Source organism: Schistocerca serialis, chromosome 7 (genome assembly GCF_023864345.2).
Source record: "Schistocerca serialis cubense isolate TAMUIC-IGC-003099 chromosome 7, iqSchSeri2.2, whole genome shotgun sequence".
Taxonomy (NCBI): Eukaryota; Metazoa; Arthropoda; class Insecta; order Orthoptera; family Acrididae; genus Schistocerca; species Schistocerca serialis.
This window is the reverse complement of record NC_064644.1, coordinates 84545807-84568035: the sequence shown is the minus strand read 5'-3', so window position 1 is coordinate 84568035 and position 22229 is coordinate 84545807. Positions and strand designations below refer to the sequence as shown.

General features: G+C 44.4%; 1 protein-coding gene across 1 annotated transcript in view; it reads right to left on the bottom strand.

The window, feature by feature from the left end:
* Positions 1 to 2025: 2025 nt before the first annotated feature.
* Positions 2026 to 22229, bottom strand: part of LOC126412391 (RNA-binding protein MEX3B) — a 151253-nt gene continuing 131049 nt past the window's right edge. Inside the window, exons 2-3 of the mRNA XM_050081968.1 lie at positions 16891 to 17144; positions 2026 to 8300 (exon numbers count right to left, since the gene is read on the bottom strand). Coding sequence (XP_049937925.1) covers positions 7194 to 8300; positions 16891 to 17144 — 1361 coding nt within the window. The 3' untranslated portion in view covers positions 2026 to 7193. The remainder of the gene's footprint in view (positions 8301 to 16890; positions 17145 to 22229) is intronic.

The window sequence follows — 22229 nt, the reverse complement described above, 5'->3', positions numbered from 1 at the left end:
TTAATAAAAAGATGACTAAGCTAGAAGCTACAGTCACAGACATCCCATGATAAAATGACTACTATCACACAACTTTTTCAGTACCTTTACCACTGCAGGACGTCAAACCTCACTCCGTTCAGTACCCACTTCCATGTTTGACACTACTCCTTAACACACAACTTTCTCGACTGAGAAGTCACCAGTGTGTCAGATCGACACAGCAGTTTATATACGACAGATGCTGTACGTCAAGGCAAGGGATCTGTCCTGAATTTGGAGCCCCGATACAGGCTCTGTTTAAAGTTTCTGCAATTCTTGTGAGCAAACACACGACCGAACTTTTATTAAAAGTGAGTATATTTTGACCTCTAAAACAACTGTGCTGCCACCTTTTTTTTATCTATGTAAAAATTCAAGTACTTTCAAATCAACTATATTGCACTCTTTTTAATGTCACTTTTTGCCAGATATTGTTAAGATATCTTGTGTATTATGCACTAAAGTACTTTTGAAAGGGAAAGAGTAAACAAACTCTCACAGATTAAACCAGAATCTACCCATCCCATTCTGGTGCATGGCATGTCAAATGTTCTTCTAGCCACTCTCATTCAGGACACTGTGCAAAATCTAAGAAAACTTTGTGATTTCTGGTCTATTTTAGTCAATTCCAGGCTTGTTCTCTGTTCCTAACAGGAGTCAACCCTAGCTGTAATCCTAGCAAAAATTACTTTTTGTCAAGTTCTCCACTCCTAGACATGAACGTTGACTACCGAAGTATTTGAATCTCACACACACACACACACACACACACACACACACACACACACACACACACACACCCCTTTGTAGCTCAAAACTACACACTTTCTAGGTACAGTATGGCAGTCTTATCAACATTAAGGGATGACTAACAGGTTACTACGATACAAGTATAAATCTCTGTTGATTACTATGACATTTTATTCTTAGAATAAATTAATTATATTCAAAAGTATTGCAACTGTTGCTATAAATATAAACATTAGTTATATAAATTATATATCAATCCATTAAGAATATAAAATAAATATGACAAGATATACAATCATTTTACAAAATTGGGTTGGCTTCTGAAATTCAAATATTTGATGTGTTCGGGGGGGGGGGCAATCACTAAATCTAGCGTGCAGTACATTGGAAACATGCAGTCTTTATATTTTGTTACATACTTTATAATCTTTAATGAGATTTTACTTACAAATTACTTAGTACATTTGCAATTCCTTTTGTATCGTACAGCTATTGTTCTTATATTTATACAGCTACCTAACAGCAAGAAAGCATTGAGTGTTGAAGACTTTATAACTGCATTTCCATTACAAACATTTCGGATTTTAAAAATATTTCCATTGCAGTTTTATTTATTTTAGAGGGCACTCCTGTTGTAGTTAATGTACGGAATGAATACATAGGCAGTAGCAGCTGGCATCGAGAAATCGTCTACAGCATTAAATCGAGCTGCAAAATTTTAGCTCGGCAAACATTTCGTTAACCACAGAGCCTTACATAATTTCTTTCCAATATACAGCTTCGTATTTTAATCTTGTCAGATAAATCATAGCACATACCAATTCTAAAAGCAAGTGACATACGTTACCTGACCTACTACTATAGTACCTACACATTCCTTCTCAATTAGTGCTTCTGGGAAAGCAAAAATTTTGAGAAATCATCACGAATTGTTTCGTTCTGCTGCTGTATTTTGAGAATGAACTTTTACACAAAATGTAAAAATATGGAAGCTTAATGTTACCACTTCAAGCTCACTGTACACTTCCAGTGAAAGAGCTAAATTAGAGAAACTTTTTCCCAGTGCATGAACTGCAGAACGTTTTGCAACTTGCTCAGACAACTGGCCAAGTTTATTTGTGCTGCTTTCATCAGAATGAAAGTTTAAAATACAATGTGAAAATACACCGAAGATTAGTTCCTCTAAAGAATGATTCAACAGGAGTTAAGAACAACAGGACATTCCAGGAATTACAAGGGAAAGAAAATAACAGATCCAATTACAAATACAATTTATTTTCTAGAGAATCAATCCTACTGAATATTTCTTCACAATTCTGAAAATAAAATATCAGCAAACATGAAAAATTAACATACAGTATCTTTTTAAGTACTCTTTTTTTACCCAAAAAGGAGGTAATATGTTGAACTTCAAAATACATTTGTTCAAAGATTATCTTACGCACATTAAAACATGTATAATAAAAATATATGTGAAGAATTTTGCATGGAACTATCTAGGTATTAGGCTGAGTATATTTCTTTCTCTTCGGGTATAAACATATCTCAAATGAACAAACCTATTTTACAATTTTTTAATTATTTTTCATTAAATACATAAAACTCTTGTTTGTAAAATACATGAAACACACAACCCTGATAGTTCTGGATTTGAGTTTTAAAAAGGGAAAATACTTGATGTTTTTTTATTATACTGAGCACATTAGGGAATATTATTTAACTCTTCAATGTGGTAATAGATATATTTAATATTATGAGAGAATGCATCAATCTAGATGTGATGAGTGTAAATATATATTTATTTATTAAGTATGAAGACAATCACATCATTCTCAAAACGCACAATAATACAACCAAGTATCAAGTTTCCACCTTCAATCTGTAACATCCAAGTTTGTATTCTGTGAATGTACATTTGTATTAAAGTAATTTTGAAAGTAGGTTATAACGAGTTTGTGAAATTAAAACTGAGGGAGCAGAGGGACAGAAATCATCTCTCCCAGCCGAATAACAGATTGAAGGAAGAAATCACTATCCTCAGATAAATATTATTCACCATAGAATTTTAAGAGATAAAACAATGCCAGGCTTGGGATACACTTATAATAATATATTACTTTGTTTTGGCACCCGATTCATTTTTAGAATCTGTGGCTGAGAATGTACGGCAGAACTGCCACATGCATACCATTTACATAAAATACTTTCAATATGTTTCACAAAAATAACAAAAATACAAAAGACTTCCAGTTCACACAATCCCAAACCCAACTTTAATATCTCATTTATATCTCATATATATATAAAACAAGACTGAAAATGCGATAATTTTAGCTATAAAAAAACTGGTCTCTAGAATCCATAATTATATTAAATCTGAACAAGCAAACTTGCCACAACAATGCACCTCAGAACACATAAGCTTTTGCTTTATAGTAGTTTCTTTTCCAATCTAATATATTATATATAATCTATCAGCACTTTTTACAACCGTGACATGGAGACTGGGAGAAATCAGCACAATGCACGGAACTGACAAACGTGGGAAAAAAAGATGAGTAAGGAATTCTCGCAACATTTAAGGAATTATTGCAGTGTATGCTTCAAAGTTTCTAGATTTCAGCATATCAGTTCACAGCATACAAGTACTTTATTGTTCAAAAGAATTTGGAGGCTTCTCTTTAGATTTCTGAACAAAACTAGAAACTCTCGTTACCAAAAAATCTGGGATAGTGCAAAATTTTAACATCTATAACTATTCTCCACGATTATAAAAGTCTCCCAACTACTGTATTCAATTTCTTCAAATGGCATTTAAGCAGAAAATAACCGACCCATCTTTGCTGTTGGCGCATTTTAAAAATATTTTATCTAGAAAGTCTTATTGAGAGAAGATGACTGCACAACATTCACTCAGCAATGCGAGGAATAATCTCTTAAGTCCACAAACACTGGCAATTTCACATTTTCATCTTATTCCTCAGGAAAATAAACACATAATCAGTCTTTCCAATCACAGTGAAGCTTTGATATGGGTCTATCTTAATGCAAAGGAAATTATTGAATTCAAATGCCTAGATTGGCTCCAAGGTAAGCAGAGTTGACCTGTATTTCAAAATATCTTATTTTAGGAATTTAGCTCTTCATAGAATGAGTGTCACACTGTCCAGGGAGGGGAAGTCATTGGGGTAATAAATGCTTTATTCTCTGTAACCAAAGTTGTCTCATTTCAGCAAATCCACAACCTCTAACATTTCCATGGCAAAAATGTGTCAATTTCATTCTGCCAACAGCAAGGTGGTCTTCAATTTCCTGACCCCTGTTATAAGGCAGCTATACAAATACAGGATTCCCCGTGGACCTTGTGTTTATAAAAACTTGGCTGTGGGCATTTGCTAACTTTTGTGGGTCAACATAAGTCTTATGTCTGGAATGATGGTTTGATATAATAAGGTTTACACGAAATTCAAATTAACACACAGGTTTCAATACTAAATCACCTTAATATACTATTTTTGGCATGCAGCATAGATTGAAATATTCTTGAAACATGAAATATATATTAAAATGAAAAAATATGGAAAACAATATTTTAAAATTGTATAAAAGAGAAAATACATATATTTTCAACTGTTATAATTATTTTCCATTTCGAAAACTACATTCCGGTCAAGATTCTTTAAACACAAGATCTACAACTACAATGTACTGTATATGAAAACAGTCTATGACGCATTCATACAATGACAACACACGCGCCCACATGCACTCTCCAAACATTCACTAAATATTATAATGCTGAGCAGGTTTCATCTTTGATAACTCTCACATGCCAGCAAACAAACCAACAGCCCTCACTATGTAATTATTGCTTTCAGAGATAGAAAAATGTTACTTTTTAAATATATATCAATTTTGCAAGGCAAGAACCCACAATGCTGCCGATTCCTGGTTATATGGGCAGTAGGTATGAATGCTGGCACATTCGGTAGCAAGTTAACAAAAACATCAGACGTCTATAAGAATTGTTATATTAGTAAATGTCATTTTTGTGCCTCCAGGTTTGGGAAACACAGTATTAACATTTCTTTGAAGATTTTCTTTTATTTAAATATATTATATATAATTAGGCCTGGACCTTTACACAAATAATGACAACAATGCTAAAAGTTGACACCTCAATCAGTCAAAGCTATTTATTCTTATTCCCCTCCTCACAATAACGGGGCCCAAGAATACGAAAATTGTCTAATACCTTGTGACTAACTTTATTTCATGGGGGATGCAAATAGGATAGCAAACTCTAGTATTTAAATAAATTTTACTTGCACGAACAGCTGTTCTGACGTTCATTTATTGCGTGAAAAGTAGTAATGATTTTCATCTATTTTAAAGGAAAGAAAATAGCATGTACATAATTGGGCCTGAAAATTTACAGAAAGTTCACAGGTCATTATAACCCTTCATAAATAAAAAGGAACAATTTAATAACAAAAAAATTCAAACCCTGACTTTCACGAAAATTCTTAACTAAAAAACCTGTTTGGTATTAAACAATGAAATGAGGGTTTACCTCTGGGAAGACAAAAATAGTTCCTTTCATATTTAAAAAAACTTAAAATTCAATACTAGATGGGCACCACAGTCTCATCAAATTAAACTATTATTTCACTCTGGCCCTTCTCATTTTGAGCAGACTAACATAAAAAATAACTCTCCAGTGTCTATATTTCTCTTTCTAGCTATGTCATTATATAATATATAGTAGTATAATATATATATGTATTTAGGATCATAATAAAATAGAAAAACACTACCACTACTATTCTCAATGTATTATTACATATTGTGCAAACTCATGAAGGGGGAGAAATAACAGTATACCATTCTGCAATTTTTCCTAATTCCATATCTACAAAATGCATAATTCGCGCTAAGATTTTTCTCCTCAAAAGTTGTTTGGGGGGGAGGGGGGGGAAATGCAAACTCTCGCCTCTTTTCTCCTTTGGAGATCTAACACCTATCCCTCTCACTTCCAAGTTTAAAGTAAACAGTGTAAACTCCGCAAATAGTGCAGCCGATATCGGCACATTCTTTGCAGTAATGGCATACACTCGAGAAAAAGTAAAAGCTTTATGAAGCAGGTGCCCGACCTTCAAAAAAATTCCCAGGGGCTGAACAGTGCTCACATGGTCATACATCTGACCTCAACCCTCTGTTTCCAAGTGACGAGCTTAGCAATTTCCTCGTTTACCCCTGAACTGAGTTTTACCTATTTTCATATTTAGAAGAACACGTGAAAAACTACAATACGCATAAAAAAATAAAAATTTATTTATTTAATTACAATGAGAAGAAAAATAAAAATAAAGATCTTGTACATTTCCTACAGTGGATTTTCAGCTTCCACAAAAAATCTCAACACATGACAGTACAAACTACATTTAGCAGAGAACATAATATACAATATAATCTTCTCTTGTGAACAATAATAGTAATAAAAAACAAATACTGAACATTTGTGAGGCACATTGCACTCGGGAGGAGATACAGGCAAAGTGAGGAGGTAGGAGTGCAGGCAGTAGTGTACGTATAGGAGAAGGGACAGCTCCGCCAACAACGAAAATAGTACTCACGACCGAGCTGCTGTACCTTCGGACTCCCTTTCAGATATTTGGCAAAATTATAATGTGCAGCGGAAACTAAATATCTGACAGCAAAGGCTACACACCGATAGGAATGCAATTGATGCGCTCCCACCTCACCATCCCGGCCTCTCCAGAGTGCTAATAATCATCAAAATTCCACACTAACACTTACAGATCGGCAAAGTGGATGTCTTCCGAAGGACACATCAGCTTTCTTCTTCTGCAACCACCTCTTTCTGAATTTGCATTCCGCCCTCAGAAACGCCATCTCCATTCACCCCGCTTCGACGAGCCGATACACTCACTCGAACACACACACACACACACACACACACACACACACACACACAAAGCATACATCCTTTACACATAATACAAAAATCTAATCTCGTTAAAATATTTTTAATACTCTTAAAATGTGTGATATATCGATATTTATATATATATATATAATATAGACAATCTGCTAGAAATGCCGACCCCCCGGCGGACTTTTCCCGACGCAGGTGGCGGGATCGGCGAATCCCGGGGGTGGGAAAATTGGGCGGGAAGGGTCCTTTCGGGCGGGTTGTCAGTGCCGGGAGCGAGGTGGAGGAAGCCGGGAAGCGGACGTACACATTCAAAAAAGAAAAAATTTAAACACACAAACTATAACTCAACATAAGATATAGATTTAAATATTTCTCTCGTTCGTTGTACGAAAGGTTGTGTGTGTGAGTGTGGCCGGGCCAAGCAGAGCCGAGCCGAAGGCCGGGGAGGAGCGGCTGTGGCGACTTATGAAAAAATGCGTATGGCCTGCGCCACTGGCAGCTGACACGCCGGGCAGAGCGCATCTCCACGCTCACACACGTGTGACGCGCAGTCCAGGCAAAACAAGTTGTGACCGCACGGCACCAGCGCCGCATCCACCTCGCGCTCCGCACACACCACACAGTCGCGCCGTCCACTCTGCCCACCTCCGCCACCTGTGGCAGTCGTCACTGCGGTGGACACGATGGCACCTGCACCACCTCCGGTGGTAGAGGTCACGGGTGGCAGCACTTGACCACCGTTACCTCCACCGGCAGAGTCGGGAGACACCGACGTAGCAGGTGAAGGCCGCCCCGCCAGCCCCGTCGTGCCATAAGACCAGATGGATGTAGGCGCCGTTTCGAAGGACGGTGAATCGCCCAAACCCTCGTCTCGCTCGAGGCTACCACCTCCACTGCCACTGCCACCCACCGATCCCGTGCTGCCACCTCCGGCACTGCCTCCGACTGAGCCGGCACTGCTACCCCATATGGACACCAGGTCTCCTAGACGACCGCCGCCACCTCCACTGCTGGAAGAGCTAGAGCTGGAACATGACGAGAAAGCACCAGAGGACGAGGAACTGCCCACTGAAGAAGCCGACCCACCGGGAAGGACTCCACCGCCCCCGACACTGATGCCGGCACCACCTCCGACGCCAATGCCACCACCGCCAATTCCATTTGCCGGCCCGTGAAAGCCGCCCAGGCCCGACGCATCTGCACCGCCGTCGAGGTAGTTGAAGAGCGAGCCGAGGCCAGATTTATACAGCGAGGCGAGCAGGTCTGGTGAATCGTCCACCAGAGAGCCTACAGAAACACCGCCGACACCAGCGAGTGCACCGTGCCCACCGCCGACACCACCTCCGACGCCTACAGCCGCTCCAGCAGCGCCACCAGTGCGCATCGCAATGTGTGCCTCTATTTCCCGACGTGCCGTTTCCACGCTGTCTGGCAGCCCCGTAACTTCAAAGACTGGCTCTTTGTCTCTAGATGGTGTCACGATGTATGTGTGCGTCTGATGCTGGATACGCTTGATTGTGGCACCTTTGGGGCCCACCACCAGGCCCACAACACGGTATGGCACACGAACCTGTTCAAAGAGAGAGAGAGCACCATAAATGAGTGCAACTGTGGTGCTTATTTGTGGTATAATTATGCTTTACAGGAAAGATGTTAACTCTTACCTCCCTACAGTGAAGAAGGTTTCTTACTGTGTAATTAATAACATATTGTATATTTTGATAAAAGTAAATATATCTAAAAACAAAGATGATGTGACTTACCAAACGAAAGTGCTGGCACGTCTATAGACACACAAACAAACACAAACATACACACAAAATTCTAGCTTTTGCAACCAACTGTTGCCTCATCAGGAAAAAGGGAAGGAGAGGGAAAGACGAAAGGATTTGGGTTTTAAGGGAGAGGGTAAGGAGTCATTCCAATCCCGGAAAGACTTACCTTAGGGGGAAAAAAGGACAGGTATGCGCGCGCACGCGCACATACATACATACATACATACATACAGAGGCAAAGAGTTTGGGCAGCACTTTCGTTTGGTAAGTCACATCATCTTTGTTTTAGATATATTATTTCCCACGTGGAGTGTTTCATTCTATTATATTGATAAAAGTAAAAATTGATTTAACTTTGGTATTATCATCCTGCATGCAAATTATGACATTTGTTACATAAGGTACATATTTGTGAACAAATGATGCAAACTAATTATGCGTGTCCCCCAACATGCAGATGTGTGCGACACACACACACACACACACACACACACACACACACACACACACACACACTCTCTACCTTTTAGGAAGATGACACTGCAGAAAACTAGTATCAAAGTTATCAATATAAACATAAATGCATTCATTATACAATATGTGGCCCAGATGTCAGCATTAGGTAAACTTGTGCAATGTATGGCAACTGACTGAAATTATGAAATCAACCAAAAATCAAAGGATGAAATGAATCAAAATTAATGTGACTCATTTTTGCTCTGTATGTTTACAGTACATGAGCCACTGGAGATGACGAAACTAGACATGAGGGACAATCCTAATGCAGCTTCCAAGAATTTTATGTTTGACTGAACTCTTGAAATCTTTCAATGCAGTAACAAGCTGCTTTGCTATGTTATGTCTTAATATGATGAATATGATGCATTTTAAGTCTACAAATCTAGCAATAGCATTTACCAGCAATAATGCTTTTGCTATTGGAACTTCACTGGTTTCCGTCATTATGGAGCACAGTCAAAAAATGCCATTTCTTTTGCCACAACCATTTTTCTTGTATCAGATCTTTTAAATGTTGTTGTTGTATCTGAATGTTCTTAGCTTTTTTTTTTTTTTTTTTTTTTTGTGTGGGGTTTAAGGAAGCTCAACTACTGAGGTCATTAGCGCCCAGTCACTGTTGTTAGAGCACATGGAATCTAGTAAAACTCAAGGGGAGGGGGGGGACACCAAAAAGACCTGGCAAAGATGCAGATAAAATAAGTAAAAAGGTTAGATGTCTTTGGACAAGCCAGTCAAAGTTATAAAACGCAGAACACGAGCAGCTGCTCGAGCGTCATCAGCTAAAATATCCGTTAAAGTAGATGGCAGGGACAGGACAACACGAGATTGACTAAAGCGGGGACACGACAATAAAACATGGCGCACTGTTAATGCCTGACCACAAGGGCACTGCGGGGCCGGGTCACCAGAGAGCAGGTAGGGGTGGCTAAACCGGCAATGCCCAATCCGCAACCTGGTCAGAAGGACCTCCTCTCGCCGAGATGGTCGGGAGGAGGTTGTCCAAGCAGTTGGGAGCGGTTTTACTGCCCAGAGCTTGTTTCCTTGGAGGGATGACCAAGCATCCCACCACAACGACACAAGCCTCTTACAAACATCCCCACGAACGTCAGATGACAGGACACAATGGGAGGCTGGCCGAGGCAGGAGGACTGCAGCCTTGGCTGCAGCATCCGCAGCCTCATTCCCAGGCACTCCTACATGTCCGGGAACCCACAGAAAGCTGACAGAAGAACCATTATCAGCGAAAGAATAGAGGGACTGCTGCATCCGTTGAACCAAGGGATGGACCGGATAGGGAGCTCCAAAGCTCTGAAGAGCACTGAGTGAGTCAGAGCAGAGTACATACGATGAATGGCGGTGGCGGCGGGCATACTGAACGGCCTGATGGAGAGCAAGAAGCTCGGCCGTAAAGCTGGAACATTGGTCGAGGAGCCGGTATTTAAAGGTGGCGGCCCCTACGACAAAGGCACAGCCGACACCATCGTCAGTTTTGGAGCTATCGGTGTAAATAAAGGTGTGACCGGCAAGTCGAGCACGAAGTTCGACAAACCGTGAGCAATACACTGCAGCCGGAGTACCCTCCTTCGGGAGTGAGCTGAGGTCGAGATAAATATGAACCGGAGCCTGGAGCCAAGGTGGTGTCGGGCTCTCAGCCTCTCTGAAGGTGGTAGGGAGGGCAAAATCCAATTGTCGAAGCAGGCGACGGAAGCGGACTCCGGGGGAGGGGGGGGGGGGGGGGGGGGCAGCAGGGCAGACACATACAACCCGTACTGACGGTCGAGAGAATCGGCGAAGAAGGACTGGTAAGAGGGGTGGTCGGGCATAGACAACAGCCGGCATGCATACCGACACAGCAGTACGTCGCGCCGGTAGGTCAATGGTAATTCGGCAGCTTCAGCATAAAGACTCTCGACAGGACTAGTGTAGAGAGCTCCGGTCGCAAGACGTAACCCCCGATGGTGGATGAAGTTGAGATGGCGTAAGAAGGATGGCCGAGCAGACGAGTAGACGAAGCTCCCATAATCCAGCTTCGATCGGACTATGGACCGATACAAGCGAAGCAGGACAGTGCGATCCGCTCCCCAAGATGAACCACTAAGAACTGAGGACATTAAGGGAACGTGTACAACGGGCCGCCAAATAAGAGACATGTGGAGACCAACACAGTTTCCTGTCCAACGTGAGCCCTAGAAACTTAGTTGTTTCCACGAATGGGAGAACAACGGGACCGAGATGTAAGGATGGCGGAAGGAACGCTTTATATCGCCCAAAGTTGATACAAACCGTCTTCTCTTCAGAGAACCGGAAGCCATTTGCCACGCTCCATGAGTATAGGCTGTCTAGACAGCGCTGAAGGCAGCACTCCAGGAGGCATGTTCGCTGGGCACTGCAGTAGATCGCGAAGTCATCGACAAAAAGAGAGCCTGAGACATTAGGTGGAATGCAATCCATAATTGGATTGATCGCTATGGCAAAAAGGGCTACGCTCAAGACGGAGCCCTGAGGCACTCCGTTCTCCTGGAGGAAGATGTCGGACAATACGGAACCCACATGTACCCTAAACTTTCGATCTGTTAAAAAGGAATCAATAAAAAGGGGCAGCCGACCGCGTAGACCCCACCTGTGCATAGTGCGGAGGATACCTCCTCTTCAACAGGTATCATAAGCCTTCTCCAAATCGAAGAACACGGCTACCGTTTGGCGCCTTCGCAAAAAGTTGTTCTTGATGAATGTCGACAAGGTCACAAGGTGGTCAACAGCGGAGCGGCGGCGACGAAAGCCACATTGGACATTGGTAAGGAGCTGTCGAGATCCAAGAATTCAAACTAACCGAGCATGAACCATGCGCTCCATCACCTTACGGACACAGCTTGTAAGAGAAATGGGGCGGTAACTAGAAGGAAGGTGTCTATCCTTCCCGGGTTTGGGTATAGGAACAACGACGGCGTCACGCCAACGCATGGGGACCTGACCTTCGGTCCAGACACGATTGTATGTACGAAGGAGGAAGCTTTTGCCCACCGGAGAAAGGTGTGCCAGCATCTGAACGTGAATGGCATCTGGCCCCGGAGCAGAGACGCCAACGCATGGGGACCTGACCTTCGGTCCAGACACGATTGTATGTACGAAGAAGGAAGCTTTTGCCCGCCGGAGAAAGGTGTGCCAGCATCTGAACGTGAATGGCATCTGGCCCCGGAGCAGAGGACCAGGACAGTGCAAGCGCACGTTCGAGTTCCCGCATAGTAAAGGGGGCATTATAAGTTTCCAGATTCAGCGAATGGAAGGAAGGTCGCCGAGCGTCTTCTGCCTCTTTCCTGGGAAGGAAGGCAGGGTGGTAATGGGCGGAGCTTGAAACCTCCGCGAAAAACCGGCCGAAGGCGTTGGAGACAGCCACAGGATCAACGAGGACCTCATTACCTGAGGTCAGGCCAGGTACCGAGGTGTGGGCCTTAATGCCCGACAGCCGGCGCAGGCCACCCCATACGACAGAAGAGGGAGTAAAACTGTTAAAGGAGCTGGTGAAAGAGGTCCAACAAGCTTTTTGCTGTCTTTGATGACTCTACGGCATTGCGCTCGGAGTCGTTTGTATCCAATACAATTCGCCAACGTAGGATGGCGGCGAAAGGTGCGTAAAGCACGTCGTCGAGCACAGATAGCGTCTCTAAAAGCCTCGTTCCACCAGGGGACGGAAACGCAACGTGAAGAAGAGGTAGTACGAGGAATGGAACGTTCGGCAGCATTGATGATAACAGCCGTGAGGTATTCGACCTGACTGTCACAAACGAGAAAATCGTGGTCCGGAAAGGTCGCCAGGGAGGAGTAAAGTCCCCTGTCAGCTTTCGGTATGCTCCAGCTCGAAGGACGTGGGGATGGGGTGTGGTGCAGGAGACAAACGACACGGGAAGTGGTCGCTCGAATAGGTGTCAGAAAGGACATACCACTCGATCCGACGGGCAAGAGTGGTAGAACAGATCGAGAGGTCCAAGTGGGAGTAGGTATGAGTAGAGTCCGAGAGGAAAGTCGGGGCGCCGGTATTGAGGCAGACAAGATTGAGATGGTTGAAGACATCCGCCAAGAGTGAGCCTCTTTGACAGGATGCAGGAGAGCCCCAAAGGGGATGATCGGCATTGAAGTCTCCATACAATAAAAACGGCAGGGGAAGCTGCACAATCAGGTGCATCATGTCAGCCCGACTAACAGCGGATGACGATGGAGTGTTGATGGTACAAACTGAAAAAGTAAAAGCAGAAAGAGTAATACGGACAGCTGTTGCTTGGAGTGGGGTGGTCAATGGGATGGGATGGTAATAGACATCGTCCCGAACGAGCAACATGACCCCACCATGAGCTGGGATACCGTCCACAGGGGGGGGGGGAGGTCATACCGCTCCGAGGTATAGTGGGGAAAGGCAATAAGGTCAGTCGGGTGCAACTTGCTTTCCTGGAGACCAAGGACGAGCAGACAGTGCAGGCGGAGGAGCAGTTTTAATTCCTCCCGATTAGATCGAATACCTCTTATGTTCCAATGTAACAAGGCCATCGCTAGTCAAAAAAAAAGGGGGGAACGAGACGGGGGAAGAGCTGGTCACCTCGACGGCCGCGAAGGGCCAGGTTTCGAGAGAACAACGCTACATCCGGCGGGAGGCGGATCCTGTTCCATCGAGTCGTCGCCAGCTGCGGCCGCTGTCCCTGGTTGTGTAGGAGGGGCAGCATCATTTGCCGACGAGAGGTCAGCTGAGCGCCTGGCAGCAAAGCGTCCCGGCGAAACTGAGGATGGCCGGGAGCAGCGACTCACGGATGGAGCGTCAGACGAAATGCGCCGGGGTGGAGAGGGGGATAGAGACTTCTTCTTGGAGGCCTTCTTGGAAGTCCGAGGAGGCACAAGGATGGTGGTCTGGACCCGAAGAAGGTCCTCACGCGCGGGACCCGTTTTGGAACGCCGGACCTCGGAAGCTGGGGTCCGGAACGTTTCCCCAATGGACGCCTGAGAAGAGGATCGCTTCTCAGGCGGGGGGGGGGGGGGGGGGGGGGGCTGGGGCAGAGGGGGGGGGGGCCTGGGGCAGAGGGGGCGGGGGCCGGGGCCACAGGGGAGGAGGATTTGGAAGGGAGGAATTTGGGAGGCGGAGGCAGAGACCCCGGATGGGGGAGGAGGTGGAGGGGGGACAGGATAGGGGTGAGGATACCGCGGAAGGAGTGGACACAACTGAGGCAAACGAAGTGGTCAACGGCACAGGATGGAGGTGGTCATACTTCTTCCTGGCCTCAGAATAAGAGACGATCCAAAGTTTTGAGTTCTTGTACATTCTTCTCCTTCTGATATGCGGGGCAATCGGAGGATCTACGCGAGTGGATGCCAGGACAATTAACGCACCGAGGTGGTGGGGTGCATGTATGTTCCTCACGAAGAGGACGTCCACAATCGCCACAAAGGGGCTCAGCCTCACACCGTGACGACATGTGCCCAAAGCGCAAACACCGAAAACAGCGCATAGGAGGCGGGACGTAAGGTCGCACGTCGCACCGGTAGCACATCACCTTTACCTTCTCCGGGAGAACGTTCCCCTCGAAGGCGAGGATAAAGGCCCCGGTGTCGATGCGACTGTCTTTGGGGCCGCGCTGGACTCGCCGGACGAAATGCACGCCTCGGCGCTCCAGGTTGGCCTGAGCTCTTCATCAGATTGCAGCAGGAGGTCCCGATGAAAAATAGCCCCCTGCGTCCTATTTAGTGCCAAAAGCGGGACAATGGACACTGGGATGTCCCCTAGGCGGTCGCACGCCTGGAGTGTCGCCGACTGTGTGGCGGAGGTGGTCTTGATAAGAACGGACCCCGAACGCATCTTACTGAGAGCCTCGATTTCCCCGAAGATGTCCTCAATGTGCTGAACAAAGAACATGGGCTTGGAGGTGGCGAACGTCCCCCCATTGGTTCGAGAACAGACCAAATAGCGGGGGAAGTACTTCGCCCCAAGCCGGCGGGCCTGTCCCTCCTCCCAGGGAGTGGCCAAGGGGGAAAGGGCAGGAGAACCACAACTAGAGACAGTACCTTTCCTTTTGAAAGACTCTGCTGCAGAGCGACCTGATACGTGTTGACGTTTCATCTGCGAAACGTCCGCCCCGATACCACCCACTCCGACCAGGGGCTCTCCCCACGGGCGCCACCCAGCCTCAGCAAGAGCCACCTGGCAGGATGACCGTTGCCGGGAGTCCTGATGCCCCAAGGAGACGGGCATCTACTCCTTGGCCGACGTGGGGAGGGTGCAGCTCAGGTATCGGCAGTACGATCCCTGTGTTGACAGGGGGCTACAACCTAGAGGGTACATGACGACCCCACCACAACGGGCTGGCTACCGTGCTGGATTTCTGGTGCCATGGAAAGTCCATGACCGTAGGTGCAGATGGGGACTCACTAAGGGCGTAACTTGTACAACCCATCAGGCGTTTAGGCCCAATTTGAGGGATAGTGGGTATGGTTACAACGCCGGTACAATGCTGAGTGCCAAGGTCTTAGTGCACTGAGGACCAGTGGTACACCACGTAAGGCGTCCTTCCCCAAAAGGCTCGTACTTCTGTAGAATTTTGAAAAATGGAGGTCAAACCCCAAGGGGGACCATCACATGGAAGGCCGAAACGGTTGAAACTCCTTTTAGTCTCCTCTTACGACAGGCAGGAATACCTCAGGCCTATTCTTACCCCGGACCCGCAGGGGGAGCAGAGGAAATGATTCACATTAGGGATAATGCGTAATGGTCTACTGCAACAGTGTTAGATACATTTACTGGCCATGCTGTACAAAGACAACCACATCTCAGAATGACATTAAACTTTAACAGCATATTATTCACACAGGGAAACTGTGCTTGGCAGGGGCAGTGGGAACTTGACCAATACGTGGTAATGTAAGCAGCTGGATATGCACACCAACAGATAGGCAGCACACAGCTGTTCCTCAGTTTGCATCCCAGATGCCTACTTGACTGATTGTATGAAGGATCACATGCTACCAGCAACGCTCTTAAAAGAATGGTGACTGTGTGCCACTAACCCTGCAAAAAATTCCAACACTCAAGGGTATGAAAGAAAGAGGCATTGACTTTAGTCTGAGGGTCTGAAGAAAATTATCACAAAAAACTGAGAGAATGTTTTTTTGAAGTGCTATGTGGAAAAGGGAGGAAAGCAATTGATCTGATATCTGGCGAAGATGTAGCCAGAGAACTGCAGAAACAGACAAGTGGTGCGAACGTGCTGTACACAGGTAATTGCCGAAACACTGGACATGCCTGTGAGCAAGATGCATAAAATCCTACAGAACTTCCTGCACTGCTATCCGTACAGAATCACTCCTGTTCAGGAGTTGCTTCGTGCTGACCTTCCACCAAAACAAGTGGTCGCTCTGGAAGCATTGTACATTTTACTCTAAAAAAACAGACAGGAGGAATACCTATTGAATTACAACCATTTGAGACAGCGTACTGTGCACACAGTCACAACAGTTCAGAAGAGTTGCCAGCTTGATGGGGCACTACTGATTAACAGCCCATACATCCCCAACACAGTGCTGCCATATTTCTATCCAGAGGATTCGCCTGCACAGTATACAGTTTAAAGCAGTACTTGGAAAAAAAAAAAAGTGGTTTAATGATAACCTCCAGCAGTTTCATAAATTCCCCATTTTTGTACAAAAGAGATAATAGTACACTAAATCAAGTGAACCTACAGATTTAGTGGACTATTACACAGCAATAATTTTCATTTACCAAGATTTGGAACAGATGATATTACCATTACAGAAAGTGGAGAGAGAGAGAGAGAGAGAGAGAGAGAGAGAGAGAGAGAGAGAGAGAGAGAGAGAGAGAGGAGTGGTCCTCACCTGTATAGTGACATGCCCAGGCACAGCAGCAGGGGGTCCTGGGGGTGCAGAGCCAGACCCACCCCCACCGCCCCCAAGATTACTCTTGCGCGAAGCACGAATCTGCGAGAAGTGTTCTGCTGCAGACAGGATCTCCCTCTTTGCTTTGGCCACGTCCTCCTTGCGGCCAGTCACAACAAACACCGGTTCTTCGCCCCTCACAGGTGTCTTGATGTAAGTGTTCGTCTTGGCCCGCAGCGCCTTGATCTTGCACCCTGCACATACAGAACAACACAATCCTTCAAGCATCAGCTCTAACAACTTCCTACTAAAATTGATATCGCTAAATATATCTACAGAATATTCGGAAGTGTCACCTAAATATGGCCAAGTGTACAAAACTGCTGAGAAGAAATTTTTTACCTTTACTTTTGATATGTATATGTGGAACCACGCACTCAGCATGTTTCAAGTAATATTCATACTTAGTTCATAATAAGCATGATGTTTTAAGACTCAGCTGATGGGACATTTCATTTCAGGTAACTGCCAATAAGGTACATTAAGGCTATGCCAAACATCTTCAATTCACCATCTTTAAATACAAATCTTCTAGTTTATATGTTCACAAAATGCACTAAGGTGACGAGACTCACGGGACAGCAATACGCACATATGCAGGTGGCAGTAGTACTATGCACACATGGTATAACAGCAGTGCAATGGCGGAGCTGTAATTTTTACTCTGGTGGTTCACGAGAAAAGCCCTCCAACACTGTTATGGCTGCACGATAGGAATTAGCAGACTTTTAATGCGGAATGGTGGTCGGAGGTAGATACATTTGACATGATTTTGGAAATCATTAGAGAATTCAATATTCTGAGATCCACAGCGTAGTGCGCCGAGATTACCAAATTTCAGGAATTAGTAGTGGCCAACAGTCTTCACGTAGCAGAGCACTGGCATTAGCCTAGATTTGTCGGTGGTAAGACACGCAACATCACATGAAATAACAGCAGAAATCAATTTTGGGAAATGTTATGAACGTAACCACGACTGCAGTTGAATCCTACATGGAAAACTGTGGCCCGGCATACGAGTCCCAACATCAATTGGCAAGAGCTCGAAGTAGGGCTCAAGTGTGGTGTAGATCCCACGAGACGATGATCCAAGTTGTCAACAAGCCACTGTGAAGCTGATGGTGGCTCCATAATGGTTTGGTCCGTGTTTACACGGAATCTACCGAGTCCAACTGAACCAATCACTGACTAGAAATGGTTATGTTCAGGTAGTAGGAGACCTTTCTCAGCCATTCGTGGACTTCATGTTCTCAAACAAAGATGGAATTTTTATGGATGACAATTCACCATTTCACTGGGGCCCAGCTGTTCATCAATGGTTTAAAGACCATGCTGGACAATTGGAGTGAACGGTTTGGCCACCCTGATCACCTGACGTGAACACCACTGAACATTTATGGGACGTAATCTAGAGGTCAGTTTGTGTAAAAAATACTGCACTGGCCACACTCACAATTACAGACGGCTGCAAAGGCAGAATGGCTCTATATTTCTCAAGGGGACTTCCAACACTTTGTTGAGACCATGCCACGTCAAGTTGCTACACTATGTCGGGCAAAAGGAGATCCAACAGTATTCAGAGGTACCCCATTACTTGTCACCTCAGGGTATAATCCATGATGTTGACAGACGTTAAGTAAGTATCATACGGTGAATGATTCAAAGATGTTTGATGAGGGCAACTGCAAACAGACTGCTGACATCTTACTCTCAAGACACTGCAATGCAGTATTTGCCTTGCTAACCGCAGATGTTGGATGAACACTTCATTTACTTTTCACGCATCTGTCAATAACGTCCTCAAGTGAATGGAACTCTGTATATAGTTGAGAACTAGCTGTGAAGCATGTAAATATGAACGAGCGATAGATGTTGCATGAAACAAGACAATTGCTTCAGGATTAGCACATTAGATAATGCTCCAACAAGACAAAAATCAGTATGATAAAACGGATCTTACATTGTTTCTGAGAACAATCTTTCTATCAGTAACACATTAATTTTCCTTAGGCAAAATAAACTATTTTATTGATGCCTCGAGTGCTGAAGTTTGGGTAGTTCTGTATTTGCCAAAATAAATGCATTTTTGGAATGTATTCTAGATGGCCAGAATTACACTTCGTAATGAGCACACAACGTAATTGCAATGTACCTCAAACTACTTTGGGTATGGCACAGTATACCTAGTCTTCAATGCAGAAAATTATATATAATACGGAAAGTCGCCCACACCTGCTGCCAATAACAAACGCAACACAGGTACTCAGTCTAAAGGCAAAACCCGCGAACGACCAGAAATTGAGCATAGTAAAGACAGAAACGGGAAGTTCCTCCACTAATGAGTTTATGACCTTTAACGCTCAGGACAGCACCAAAATCTATCCCTCTGTTTGAAATAAATGCACTACCTTTAAATTTTTCGTTACTGATTTTATGGTGTTGCACAGATATTCAAAGTGCTGGTGTCGGATTTTAATAATATAGTCAAAGCAAAACGGAGCATGCAAATCTGACTGAAGCCACATTTTCCACATTGTACAACACTTTTACATCCAAGCAATGCGGTATCAAATGCTGCACTAACTGAATTTTCAAAGATGACATTGCCACACCAATGTCATAACCTATCTTCAAAAGAGCATCGTACTTCAGTGGTGTGTTCGTATTATTCGTTTGAACTTTGCTTTGAACCTTTGATTGTAATGCCACACCTGCACTTTAAAGACTGAATGGTTATACCACACAACCACGTTAGTAGAAAAAATTTTGTTCAGATTAATTTGAAGCAGGAGGAAATATAGGGAGTACAACAGCATCGAAATGTGTGTTTTGGTCCTATTATATCGATATTTTGTTTCTCTGCGTTACTCGTGTCCCTATCAGACCTTGAATTATATATAACTGTTTCTTAGGAGGGTGGTTTGGGAAGTTCTTGAAATCACCACGAGTGGTCAGCGCTAACGCCACAAGTTGTTCAAGTGATATTCATTGGACTGTAGCCTGTAAACACGTGCCATGTCAGTACTCTTCGAAAAGAGCTGGCGGTGACGTGGCTCTTTTGTTCCCGCTTAATGATTTGCGAAGACTGAAAAAAATAAAGATTCGACCAGTGATTAAGTACGTCCTAAAGAAAGGTATGAAAGTAAAAGACATTCATGCCGATTTCCAGAACACACTGGGGGACTCTGTTCCTCCATATTAAACTGTTGCCAAGGGGACAAATGAATTTAAATTTGGTCGGAAGGGGTTAGATGATCCGCGCGGTGGTCGGCCAAGATCCGTCACCACTCCAGAAATCAATGCAAAAGTGCACAAAACGGTCATGGAGGATCACCGATTGAAAGTGCGTGAAATTGCTCACATTTGCCACATGTCATCTGAAAGGGTATATGACATTTTAACTGAACATTTCTTTTTTTTTTTTCATTTCTAATTGATCTGCAAGACGGGAGCCGCTACTCTTGACGCTCGATCAAAATCGCATGTGTCGTCGCCATGGCAAAATTACACGATCTAAGGTATGAACTGTTGGCACACCCGCCTTATTCACCTGATATGTCTCCGTCAGACTGCCCAAAACTGAAAATTTTTTTTGGTGGACGAAGATTCACTTCAAACGAGGAATTGATGGCCGGAGTTGACAACTATTTTGCAGGCCTGGAGTAAACTCTTTCTCGAGGTGGTATCAAAGCACTGGAACATCCTTGAACCAAGTGCATTAATCTACAACGAGACTACATTGAAAAATAAAGTTTCAGTGTTTGAAGTACTTTTTCCTATTCTGTTCTGAGAACTTTTCAAACCACCATCGTAATTTACTGGCCTCTGGCTTTAGCCATTTAGCCAGAGAAGTGAGTAACGACGGCCTTAGACTTTGAATAGTTTATCATTCAGACGTGTACAGTGGTAGTGCGCAGTTTTTCATCTGAATGGGCCATACTACATTTTTCTGGGATGAAAGATTATTATCTTAGGGGTTTTTCCAAACAGGGTACAATATCAATTGTTAAACCTCTTCTGGGCCGGCCGGAGTGGCCGAGCGGTTCTAGGCGCTACAGTCTGGAACCGCGCGACCGCTACGGTCGCAGGTTCGAATCCTGCCTCGGACATGTATGTGTGTGACGCCCTTAGGTTGGTTAGGTTTCAGTAGTTTTAAGTTCTAGGGTACTGATGACCTCAGAAGTTAAGTCCCATAGTGCTCAAGAGCCATTTGAAACCTCTTCAGAAGGTAAGTGATGAACAATTACAGTCCATTTCATTACTGACCTATCTTTAAAAGTATTAGCGAGACTAATGTACTCGACATTTAGTCTCACGCGTAAGTAGAAATAACCTAGTATATCGAAGTTCAGGTTCCAGAAGGTTTGCTGGACTGAGAAAGCCGTTTCCACACTGACTCGTCAAATAGTACAAGCCTTAAATAATAATACATCGCCAGTTGATATTTTTGTTATCTTTGAAGGCATTTTTGACTCTGGAGGTCACGTTACTTCCTTGGAAAAACAACTTTTATGGAATATACGGCTTTACGAATAGCTAGTTTGAAACATACTTAACATAATACCTGAGGACGTAATAATTCAAACAAGGATGGCAGATCAGAAAATTTTAGTGACTGGGAAGAAATCGCAAGAGGCGTCTAAAAAGGTTCAATTTTGTGCTAACTCCCCCTTTCAGCAAGTAGAATTTGTACATTATGAACACTGGCGCTGAGGGCACGTTGAGTGGCGCAAATGCGAATATCCGTAGACTTAAGCCAGACTGTTGTCCTCTGGTGTATGGGAGGGGGGGGGGGGGGGGGAAGGATCTCGGAAATGGCTAAGCTGGTCAGCTGTTCGCGTGTCACTGCCGTGAGCATCTACGGAAAGTGGTTGAACAATGCTGAAACCACGAGCAGGCGACGACAAGTTGGGCATTCGCACCACATACGGGTCGGAGGCTTGCCCATTCTCTAAAGCACGATAGGAGCTATCTGTGGCAGATATGACGACAAGACTAGCTTGGCGAAAATGGCGTTCCGCAGCAGAGGACTGCGATGTGTTCTCGTGTTGACTCAACAACATTATTACTGTGGGCACGGGATGGTCGAGATTGGACCGCGGTGTCGCCTGACTGGATGAATCCCGTTTACTGTTAAACCATATCGATGGCCGCGTGCAGATACGCCGTCACCCAGACGAACGTCCTCAACAACGACGGCATCTCCCAGTGGAATAACTGTTCGTGTCAGAAAGTCACAGCCGCGCTACAATGGCTTGAGGAGTATGACAGACTCACGT